At 31.0% G+C, this 12,756-nt stretch overlaps 1 protein-coding gene across 3 annotated transcripts; it reads right to left on the reverse strand.

Moving 5' to 3' along the window:
• Positions 1-4,331: 4,331 nt before the first annotated feature.
• On the reverse strand, positions 4,332-8,547 carry LOC140975085 (uncharacterized). 3 transcript variants are annotated; one of them, XM_073438590.1, is made up of 5 exons: positions 7,933-8,547; positions 7,611-7,860; positions 6,902-6,973; positions 4,823-6,817; positions 4,332-4,727 (listed from the first exon to the last, which is right to left on the reverse strand). In XM_073438590.1, exons 1-5 carry the CDS (start codon positions 8,530-8,532, stop codon positions 4,375-4,377), a joined length of 3,270 nt encoding a protein of 1,089 aa, XP_073294691.1. In that variant the 5' UTR covers positions 8,533-8,547; the 3' UTR covers positions 4,332-4,374. The 3 variants fall into 3 exon arrangements, with proteins under 3 accessions (XP_073294691.1, XP_073294690.1, XP_073294692.1); XM_073438591.1 differs by lacking the exon at positions 7,933-8,547 and adding an exon at positions 7,187-7,321 and having other exon boundaries at positions 4,337-4,727; positions 7,611-7,717; XM_073438589.1 differs by having other exon boundaries at positions 7,611-8,547.
• Positions 8,548-12,756: the final 4,209 nt, after the last annotated feature.

A 12,756-nucleotide genomic window follows, 5' to 3' on the forward strand; every position in this document is an offset into this window, starting at 1 on the left:
AAAAAAAACAAAATACTAATTTACATAATGAAAAGATATCATTAAATAAAAATAACATATTATAATGTGGGTAGACATAAAAAATTAAATACTAATAATCACACATATTTAAAATATAAATAAAGAGAAAGAAAAGACATATTTAAAGTAAGCAATTAATGTAAAGTAAACAATGAATAAGGAGATAAATATAAATTCACATGTAAAATCACATATTTATATATTTTAATTAATTAAATCAATTTACATGGAGATTGAAGTGACATATTTATAATAAATTCATAATTAATAAGGGTGTCAAAATAAATAAACAATTGAAATGACATAAATTCATAATTAATAAGGGTGTCAAAGTAAATTCACAATTAAAGTGACATATTTATATATATAATAGATATAGATATAGATATAGATATATAGACTAGAAGATATGTACGTGGGTTGCACGTGTGGAACATTCAAGAATAGAACATACAATAAAGATGTGTGTAAACTTCATTTTCTTTCGATTTATTTTAAAATTCATAAATATTAATTAAGTAAAAAATTTGACCCGTCTTAGATATATATATCTATGAGATCATCTTACAGAAATCCTAATAAAAAATTAGAGAATTATATTTTGAACAAAAGTGTATACTTCATTTTCATTCGATTTATTTTAAATTCATTAATTAATGAAAAAAAAGAAATCAAACAAAGTAGGCATCCAAAAAAATTAAGATGGAGTTCATAAATCAAACAAAAAAAACTATTTTTAAAATAAAGATATAATTAATTTTTTAAAAAATAGAGTGTAAATTCCATTTCAAAAAATGTGGTTAAGTTTAATTTTTTTTCAATTTATTTTATAATTCATTAAGAGCTGAGAAAAAACAAACAATAAAACATGTATTTAGTATTTTTATTTTAAATTTCATTAAAAATATATATTTTTTTAAAAAAATAAGAGTCGTTAGAGGTCTAGCTCAGCTCTAAGGTTTTAGTATAACTAGCTAGGTTTAGAAACCAAGTTCAGACTGATGGTTTGATAATCTTTCCAGGATTATGCAGTGTTTCTTCACATGACAAAATGCGCCAGAAGGACTGCTGTAAGGCTTCGAAGGACATACAGAATATCATTCTTGAAGAGTTTCCCTCAAGCAAGGGGCGAGCCAGTTACATTCATGTTAGTAGCGGTAGCGTAGCACATAAACCTCGAGCGAAAGCGAGAGGGATAGGAAGAAAGTAAGAGAATTTCACCTTGTTTAGCCTAGGGGCATATCATAAGGGTATTGTATCATCTTACTCTTTCACATGAAAGGAGATGTAGTTTTGATAAATGTATTCCCTCTTTCAATAATAGATAATTTCTCATTGAGAGTTCTATTTTCAATCTAAGTTGTAAAAATAAGAGCTTGAATACCACTTGTAAATAATCCAAGGAACATGACAGGTATGGGGGAAAGCCCGAAGTCGCAAAAACGTTTGGAAAGCCAAAGAAGTCGGGTATCTCCTTCAGTTCTATTTCTCGATGGGGGCGCCAAAGCGATAGTTCTTCGAAAGACGTGAACCCCTGTGAGTTGGGGGGCGGCTCTGTATAGTGGGGCCGGACCGCCGACGAATAAGGCTAGCTGTTACTTACCCTCTCCTCTTTGAAAATAACCTATTTGACAAATTGGTGAATAAATTTCATTTTTATCAATTTATTTTAGAATTTATTGATTAATAGATGGAAATAACAAATAAACAAACAAAGAGACATTTATTAATTATTATTATTTACATTATTCATGGATATTAATTTACTCAAGTTAAAAATAAAATTGGCACAAAAGCTCCTATGAGGCTGTTTCGCGAGTAAATTTTGTGAAACATGTCTCATATTCGACCCGTATAATGGATATATATCCATGAAACGTCTTGCAGAAGACCTATTCAAAAATTGGAAAATTATTAAATTTTGAACAAGAGTGTAAGCTTCATTTTGCTTCGATTTATTTTAAAATGCATTGACATGAATTAATGAAAAATGTCGACCAGTCTCGAAGATATATCTTCATGAAATCGTTTTAAAGAAGACCTACTCAAAAATTGGAGAACTGTAAAATTTTGAACAAAAGTATAAACTTCATTTTCATTCGATTTATTTTAAAATTTATTAATTGATGAAAAATAGAAATCAAACAAATGGACATCCTAAAAAATAAAGACAGAGTTCAAAATCACACAAAAAGAAAAAGAAGATAAATAGAACAAAAATAATTATTTTTAAAATAAGGATATAGTTATTTTTAAAATATGAAATATAAATTTCATTATTCTTCTATTTATTTTAAATTTCATTAAAGATATATTTTTAAAAAAACAAAAACAAAATAGAATGTAATTTTCGTTCCAATAAGTGGTTGTTAAATTTTGTTTTTCTTCAATTTATTTTAGAATCAACTAATAGATAGGAAAACAAACAAAAAACGTGTATTTATTATTATTATTTTAAATTTCATTAAAAATATATTTTTTGAAAATGAAGCGTAAATTTCATTCCAAAAAATGAAAGATAAATTTAAATTTCATTCTAAAAATTGGTAGCTAAATTTTTTATTCTAAAAAATTGTAGCTAAATTTCAATTTTTTTTCAATTTATTTTAGAAGTCATTAATAATTAATAGCTAGGAAAAATCAAACAAAAAACATATATTTATTATTATTATCATTTTGAATTTCATTAAAGATACAAGTTTTTTTATTATTAAAGATATAAAATTTTTTTAAAAAAATGGAGTGAAAATTTCATCACAAGAAATGGAGGTTAAATTTTATTTTTCTTCAATTTAGTTTAGATGTCATTAATTAAATAGATGGGAAAAACAAAAAGTAACATGTAGTAATGAATATTATTTAATAACGTTAAGGACATAGATATAAATTCGCAATTCAAAGTCATATACTTATAGTAGTAATAGATCATCAAAAAAAATAGAGGTTAAATTTTATTTTTCTCCAATTTAGTTTAGACTTTAGATTCCATTAATTAATTGATGAAAAAAAGTGACTTGTATTAATGAATATTATTTAATGAAGATAAGTACATAGACGTAAATTCACAATTCAAAGTCATCTATTTATAGTAGTAATAGAATAGATAGATAATAGATATATAACTAATATATTATGAGAAATGTATTTAGTATTTATATTTAAAATATATTTTAATAATTAACTTATACGTCTTTTCAAATTTTAAAAATAAAAAATATGATCATATACATTCTAAATATTGAGTATTAACTAAAATTTAAATTTTATTTTAATATTTTCATATAAAAAGTTAAATACATTAGATAAATTATATATTAAAAGAACAGAGCCCTTAAAAACGTAATATATTCTTCAAGTCAATAACTTTCCATATATCGTTTTATCATAATAAATTTTTATGCTATGAATAAACCCATATCATATTATTTTAGGGAAAAAAAACAAATAAATTATTTAATAACAAAATTAGTTCTTACTTATCTATAGAATGTAGCCATTCCAAAATATATTGTATTATTGTTTGTACAAATTTTTTTATTGTAAGAAAAGGAATTTGTTTAGTGAAAATCGAATTTTTATAATTATAAAAAATAATTATTGTTGGGATAAACACGAATGTGTGAGAGAAGTATTGAGGTGAATGACATCCTAGGAAGCTCTCGTGATTTAAGCTGCTGACGTTGCCCTGTTTGATCTGGTTGACTAGATCAACCATAAAAAGCGAGACGTCAGATTTTAACGGGTAAATCTATTTGTGCGATAGTAAAGAATAAGTAAGACTGATTTAGAGAATAGGAAACAACATCAGTAATCAGGCATGCCCCCAAAGCCCCTCTTTGATTCATGCACTGCAAGAAAACGCTGATTTGTAACGGAATTAGAGACCGAATAAAAAAAATGATCTCTAATTAGAGAACGAAAATTATCTTTTTCGATTCTAATCGGCGTTTTTTTTAATGATAGGAACTAACAGACCGACCTATCGATACCCAAGTAGGTGTAGCCTCTCATGACCACCTGTCACTTAGTACGTGCTAAATGCTGCCACAATTATAAGGAAATAAAGTTGTGCATTGACTAATAATTATAATTTTTGGCCTAGTGATTATTATGAGTTGGATCTAAATTAAAACTTAAAACAAGTAGTTTTAAAAATTTTGAATAGATGTTCTTAAATTGAATAAATTTTCAAAATTATTATAAGATATTAAATATAGCCCATATTTGCATATAGGAATGAAAAATTTTCAAAATAGTATGAAATATATTTCGAAACCAACAAGCCATCGTCATAGTGTAAATATAATATATAACCATCTTTGAACATATTAGTGCAAGAATGTGTGCCGGTTTCTACCTCGTGCTTGCTAGAAATGAGGATTTGATCTTTTTGAGTATCACCACTGTCTCAATCATGTTGATTCTCTCCTGTGGTGAAACGGCCAAACATTTCATCGCCAAGTCGAAAATCGATGACACACAATGCTCCTTTGCCGAGAAATGTCTGTCTTCCGGGACGAGTAAGACAGCGGCAGCAACTTCAGTCACTATGTTTTCATGTAATGCTTCACTCACCCAATCCTTTAAGCTCATTTCTTCTGTAAACATGTCGTCGGTCGGCTTCTTACTCGTAAATAGCTCCAGCAATGTGATGCCATAACTGTAAATATCACAGCTTGTTGATACCTTCCCTTCTGATCCAAACTCTGATACCAAGAATTTTTTTTTGGTTAACGGTTCAAATTGTCAGATTAAAAGAGAAAATTAGAGTGTTGAAAGAAATAAAAAAGGTTATGATCACCTGGTGCCATATAGCCGATGGTTGCCAATGTGATTGTATGATGAAAAGCTTCCCCTGCTCCAAAGAGTTTGGAGATTCCGAAATCACCGACATGTGCTATCATATCTTCGTCGATCAGGATGTTACTAGGCTTTAAATCGCAATGAATGATTGGTGACGGAATCCCATGGTGAAGATATTCAAGAGCTAGTGCAACATCAATTGCTATGTTCAATCTCTGTAGCAAATCCAAAGAAGTATTAGAGGAGGAATAAAGCCATTTCTCCAGGCTACCATTAGGCATATACTCGAAAACCAATGCTTTGAAATCTATGTTGCTGCAACAACTTATGACACGAACTAAATTCTTGTGACGAATGGTGCTCATTACTTCACACTCGACTTCAAAGCTTTTCATGGCCTGTTCTAGTTGCAAGTTGAAAACCTTCACCGCAATGATTAACCCGTCAGAGAGTGTTCCTCTGTAAACTGAACCAAAGGTCCCTCTTCCCATAATGTTGCCTTCACTAAAGTTTTCCGTTGCTTGTCGGAGTTCATGGTAAGAAATCCGTCTCCAAGAAATAATTGACGAGGTCTCAACTCGATTTTGTTTTTTGTTGGCTTTCCTTCTTCGTAGTAGCCAGATTGACAAGGACACCGCCAAGATAGCTATTACAATAGGAGCTAAGATGTATTTGATGAAGGAAACATGTTTTGAGCTTGACTTATCAACACCTTCAATGTGACAAGGTGGAACTTGCAGTCGAACATCACCGCAAAGTGCATAGTTCATTGTAAAAGATTGAGCTGTAAAGTTAGAGAAACGTCCTCCGTTTGGGATTTCTCCTTCTAGTCTATTGTAGGATAAATCAATATAACTTAGAAACATAAGCGACTCTAATGACTTCGGAATATATCCAGAGATATTATTGTGCGAAAGATCCAAATACACCAAGCCTCGCAAGTCTCCGGTAGACGTAGGAATACTTCCTTGAAGGTTATTGTGTGCGAAGGATAGGTTCTCCAAAGACTGCAAGGAACCGATATTGATTGGGATATCGCCTGAAAATTGATTCCTTGAGAAGTCGAGATACCCCAGTGACTTCAAATTTGAGATCTCTGATGATATGTTTCCACTTAAGAAGTTAGTGGACAAGTTTAGTTCCAAAAGACCTGCAATATTCCATAAGTCTGGTACCACAGAAGTCAATCTGTTGGAGTCTAAGTACACTATGCTAAGGGATTTTAAACCCCCAAAGCATGTTGGTATTGTGCCGTTGAGCATGTTTCCACTCAAGTACAATTCACTTAATCTCTTCAGTCGGCAAAGCTCTGTGGGTATGTGCCCCTCAAGTCTATTTTGTCCGAGAGCTAACCTTTCAATTTTGGTTAGTTCCCCTATCATTTTCGGGATCAACCCAGTTAAGTTATTAAATTCTAAATTAATAGATTTGAGGCCTGTCAAGTTTCCAATTGTAGGAGGAATGGATCCCTTAATGTAGCAGTCAAATGCGTCGAAAGACCAGAGGGATTCCGATAAATTCCCAAGTGAAGTTGGAAGGATGGCGTTGAATTGGTTTAATGATAGATCCAGCTTCTCCAAATGAGGGCAACTGGCCAGTGAAGAGATAAATCCCAATTCTTGATTCGGAGTTTCCCCGGCTAGATTATTTTTCCAAAGAAATAGCCATTTAAGAAGCCTTAAATTGCCAAAATTTGGTACCGTACCTGTAAATGAGTTAAAACCGATGCTTATGATAGCTAGCTTAGAAGCATTGTTTAGAGTAACAGGGATTGTTCCAGTGAGTCTGTTGCCAGCTAGACCGAGTGCTTCTAAATTTGGAAGCGAAATCCCCATATTTCTCGGAAGTTGACCTCCAAAGTGGTTGAAAGAAAGATCCAGTTTTCTTAGCGTTGAGATGTTGAAAATGGAAACAGGAATGGACCCGGATAAGCCATTTGAAAAAAACTTAAGAATCTCAAGTTTAAGATTACCAAGCTCAGATGGTATCTCTCCTGCAAAAAAAGATAGCAATGGCTAAAAATCCCAACAACGGAATTAGTAATAATATGAAGAAATTAGCGTAACAAGTAGAAAACCCGTCATCTTGTTATCTCCTATATACAAGAGCTTGAGTCGAGTCAAGTTCACAACTTGCTGTGGAATAGCGCCTGTGAATTCATTAAACGACAGAGATAGAATCGAAAGCTTTCTGCAATTAAGTAAGTTGGGAAAGATTTGTCCTCTCAAGCGATTTGATTGAAGTGACAGCAGCTCAAGATTCGGGAGCTGAACGTCCAATGGGAGGCTTCCAGACAAGTAGTTGGAAGAAAGATCAAGCACTCTCACAGAAGATAAGTTGAAGATAACAGATGGAATTTCACCTGAGATTGAGTTATTCATCGCGGTGAGTATCTGTATTCGGGAGAGATTGCCTATCCCCGCTGGAATACCTCCAACAAGGTAGCCAAACACACAAGAACAATATCTAATATTGGGAGAGTCGTTTCACATTCGACCTAAAATTATTTATTAGAATTATTTATGTCTATAAAACTCATTATTTTTTTTTATATATAAAAAAAGTAAAATCATAATCATCATCATACCCTAAAGTTTAAAAAATTACATATATATTTTACCATAAATTTATGGTTAAAGACATCAAATTTTTCATATTTTTTGAAGTTTAGAGATCAAAATTGTTACTTCGAAATGTTTAGGGACTTGAAGTATTTATTTTAGGGACTTAATGAAGTGTTCGAAATGTTTAGAAACTTCAATTGTAACTTCAGTTTAGTGTTTTACCTTCAAGATTGTTTACGCCTAGGTATAATAACTTGAGCTTTGTCAACTCCCCAATCTCTTTTGGTATGCTTCCATTAAATTCATTAAACGACAAGGACAATATCTCCAGTGATTTACACTTGTATATGTTTGAAGGAATCACCCCAGAGAGACTATTCAAAGATAACCCGAGTATGTTTAGTTTGGACAAATTGTCGCACATGTTCATCGGGATCGTTCCTGAAAAGCTATTATTCGTGAGATCAATCGTCTGGAGGGACGAAATTTCGAATATCTCATATGGTATCGATCCTGTCATCTGGTTGGACCTCGTGCTCAATACTTGTAGACTAGAAAGATTACCTATTTCTTGTGGAAGAGTTCCATATAGATAATTTCCCATCACATCAAATATCTCCAATTTCGAAAGGTTGGACAGACGAGGGATGACACCAGTAAAACTGTTGTTATTCAGCAAGATTTGCTCAAGTTCTGTTAAGGCACCAAGAAACATGGGAACAGTGCCTGTCAAATTGTTGGCTCCTAATTTTAACACTTTCAATCTACACAAACCTGATAATTCTTCCGGTACTCGACCAATGAAGCTATTAGAACTGAGGTCCAAAGATCTCAAAAACGTCAAGTTTCCAAGATGTGGTGCGATGGTGCCTTCAAGATTCCAACCATGGAGGTCCAGAGCTGTGATCCTCTTGTTACGTCGACCACATGAAACACCAACCCAGAAACAAAATGAAACTCCATTCATGGTAGACCAATTTCTTGCCAATATATTAAAAGGGTCTCGAGTGATTCTTGATTTGAATGCGAGAAGCGATTCTTTATCTGTAGTCAAGTTGAGATTTGTTCTCGCAAATGTTTCAAATATAGAACAATTGAGTACTGCGAAAAGTGATAAAAACATGGGAAATAAGAGTTCCTTCATGATATTTTTTTCTTCTTAATGCTGGAGATTGATGCATATTATTTTATAGTCGTAGGTTTGGTTTTGAAGAAATTTTATTTTTCTAGTTACGTATATCATTACGAGTCTTCCACGTCAATTTGTGGGTGGTCGACATTTCTGAATATTTTGTCATTCAAATAGTATGATCACCCAACATCTATCTATGCACAAACATCTCCTCATGATGTAAGAAAAAAAAATACCATCCATGTTTAATCATATGAAGGTTGAAAATTTTTATATAAAAAAAAAATTAAGTGTATGGCTTTATTCTTTGCAAAGGAGAGCTTAATTATTATGTATTTTATATGTAAATTTAATTTAATAAGTTCATTTGGGTCCTTCGAATGTAATTGGAATTCCAGACCAACTAATGTTTATTTCTCAAGAAAATAAACATTATGAACATAATTAGCCGATGTTTTGCATACTCCAACTAAAGGTTGATATAAAATATGAATAATATTAATTTTAAAATTAAAAATATATATTTTTAATTTAATGCTTTGCCAAATTTTGTGTTGATGTTGAAGTTTGGCAAGTGATATTTGCTTCTCCAATAGAGCGTAAGCTTTTCTTTTGAAAGTTGTCGTCAACGATTTCATTTTAACGGAGCGTTTTCTTCTCCAACGGGAGCACATTTCTTTGTCTGTGCCAAATTTTGGTACAATCATTTTATTTTTTAATACAAATTTAAACATAAAAAATAATTTATAATATTATTTATTTATATTAATTATAAATAATTAGGATTTAATGATTTATAAATAATATAATAGTCTAATACAAATGTAAATAATTAATATAACAATACAATTCATAACTAAATTAAAACACATAATTGAAATATAAATGCAAAGTTAAATTATCTATAATAATTATGTTATAAACTTAATTATTATTATTTACATTTATTAATAATATAATATAAACATTACACATAAATATATTGTTAAATTTGTAAAAAAAAATATTAAATAAAAGATAAGAATTGATATATGTAAAATAAAAAGAATATTTCGATAATATTTTTTTAGTGTAAAATTTGAAGTAAATTAATTGGAGATGAATATTATATTTTGTGTAGGAATCTCATTATTTTAATGTAAAACTTGCACAGAAATAGATTTTGGGGTTGCAGATGACCTACGATACTTACATATCACTCATGGTAGCGCACCTATGTTCTCAGGAAATTAGTGATGTTACATTATATAAAAATGTTATGAAAGAATTAATCGAAAACGAAGAAAAGATCAACACCAAAATTATGTTTGTTCGTAAAAAATGTACTACATGGCCAATCGACACTCCAAGAGATCAATTCTCTTTGAACAAGATTCAGAATTTCACGAGAAGTTTCCTTGCGCAATCACTCAGAATTTCACGAGAAGTTTCTCAAGAATTGTTTATTTCTCAAGAAAAACAATGTACGTAATGATCATTAATTATATTTGATAAGTAATTTGAACAAATTGACCGGTGCGTGCCTAGAATACAAAAGTCAAGCATGGTTCTTATATTCTTTCTTATATATCTGTGTACATAAATAATAATAATAATAATTGAAAAAATTTTGTTTACTATAATAGTAAGGATTGTGTGTATGAGATATACGTGTTGTCTCAGATATTGTAACACCTCGTAACAACATGCAGCAAAATAATATAACACACAAAATAAGCATAAACAAGTCCACGCTAGTTGATTCAACTCCAAGTAAATCTATTGTAACACCTCGTAACAACATAGATCAGAATAATATAACACACAAAATAAGCACAAACAAGTCCAGGCTAGTGATTCAACTCCAAGTAACTCCATTTAACTCTCCTTAAATTTGAAAACATAGATCTCTCCCTGAATTTGATTATGTTGTCTTTAGTATTGTTAGCAATGTTGACAACATGAGTACAAACGCATTCATCAATTAGTACTAAACCAGAGTATAAATTAAAAATACCTTAACACCTACTGAATTAACAAGAACTTTAGAAACATGGAAAGAGCTTAAAACTAAACAAATTCAAAACAAATAAAATAAAATCACTGATCATTATTAGTGTTAGCAGCTTCTTCAGCTTCGTCTTCAGTGTTATCAATTTCTTTTGTTCCGGATGGTCCTGCTTCTGAAGTTTGTGCACCACTCATATCTCTATTTTTTTTGTTCAGAATGGATAAGCAGATAAAAAAAAACAATATTCTAAAACATGACTTTATAATGAGCAATTAACTCTTTGGACCGGACAATTTGTTGGAGGGCAAAATAAATCTGGGCATGGAGATGTGTTGGAGTGATAAGCATGAAGCCAGATGATGAGGTCGTGACAACATGTGATTCAGACGAAGGAAGATTTATCTTCCGATTACATTTGAACAAAAAATGGGTCGATACAATAATTGGATTATATCAACTCATATGTATTTAGATAATTGGATTATATCAACTCATAAAAATTAAATTCGTTCGGTAGGTAAACATTATTTTGACTTGAACAAATTTTGGTGTATACCCGTTTAACTATGGGATAAAATATGAAAACATTAAAATTTGAGATTAAAGTGATTATATATACCAGTGTTCTAAAAATCCCCGCCTAGGACCGCCTAGGAGGCGCCTGGGCGCTGGAGGGTCCAAAACCATCCCGATTTTAGGCTAGTCGAAACTTCTAGGTGCCACCATATTAATCGACCGCCTAGCCGCCTGGCGCGAAAGCCGCCTAGGCGATTTTACAATTAAAAATCCGCCTAGGCGGTTTACACTTTAAAAAAAAAACAAATTATGATATTCCTTATTATTATATATTTTTAAATATGTATTAAATATTAATATTTTTTTAATGTAGATCCATACTAAGAAAAGAAAATAGACTAGAGACCGGAAGGTTGAACAATTTAGTATATGTTCAATTTAATGCCAAGATCATCAACAAGAAGAGAAGGCAAGAAGAAAAAGGAGTGGATGTTCTACTTGCTAGTGAAGCAACTGATGTGGATGATTCATATATAAAAATTTATTAATATATATTTATTATTACATTTTTAAATTTTATAGTAATATATATTTCATATACAAACATAATACTCATGAACCACTTAATGAATTTAAGCTTTAAAAAAAACCGCCTAGACAACCGCCTAGGTCCCGCCTAGTCGCCTAGGCGCTAGGCGGTAGGTAACCGCCCGCCTACCGCCTACCGCTTTTTAGAACACTGATATATACACAAAAACTCATGTGGGACGGTCTCACGAGTATTTGTGAGACATGTATTCTATTAGATCATTCATGAAAAAATATTATTTTTTATTGTAGATAGGAATATCGTTAACTCGCCTTACGAATAAATATTTGTGAGACTGTCTACTAATATATATATATAAATTAAAATTTATGAATAGTGTTATCATGTAGAATATTTCACTGATGTTTTTTCGGGTTAAACGAAAATTTGGATTATACAAAAAAGTCGTGTTTAATGATGGTTTAAGCTAGTATAATATAAAATAAAAAATAGACAAGGTGACCTTAAAACATATCTCTCATTGAATTTGAACATATTATCTTTAGTGTTGTTAGCAGTGTTGACAACATGAGTACAAACGCATTCATCAGTTAGTACTAAACCAGAGTATAACATTAAAAATACTTTAACACCTAATGAATTCACAAGAACTTAATAAACATGAAAAGAGCTTAAAACTAAACAAATTCAAAATAGATAAAATAAAATCACTGATCATTATTAGTGTTAGTAGCTTCTTCAGCTTCGTCTTCAGTGTTATCACTTTCTTTTGTTCCTGATGGTTCTGCTTCTGAAGTTTCTGCACCACTCAGATCTCTATTTTTTTTTTGTCCAGAATTGACAACCAGATAAAAAAACGATATTCCACCACATGACTTCATAATGAGCAATTAACTCTTTGGACTGGACAATTTGTTGGAGGGCAAAATAAATCTGGCTCTGGAGATGTGTTGGAGTGATAAACATGAAGTCAGATGATGAGGTCGTGACAACACGTGATTCAGACGAAGGAAGATCTATCTTCCGATTATCTTTGAACAAGAAATAGGCAATCTTCAGCAGATAACTTATAATATATATATATCAAAAAATTCTTGTATTTTTTCCCAATATTTAATAAAATTTGATTAAATCAAAATTTCATACACCACATTATTTTTTTTAGCCACTTTATGAATAT

Source organism: Primulina huaijiensis, chromosome 4 (assembly GCF_012295235.1).
Source record: "Primulina huaijiensis isolate GDHJ02 chromosome 4, ASM1229523v2, whole genome shotgun sequence".
NCBI lineage: Eukaryota > Viridiplantae > Streptophyta > Magnoliopsida > Lamiales > Gesneriaceae > Primulina > Primulina huaijiensis.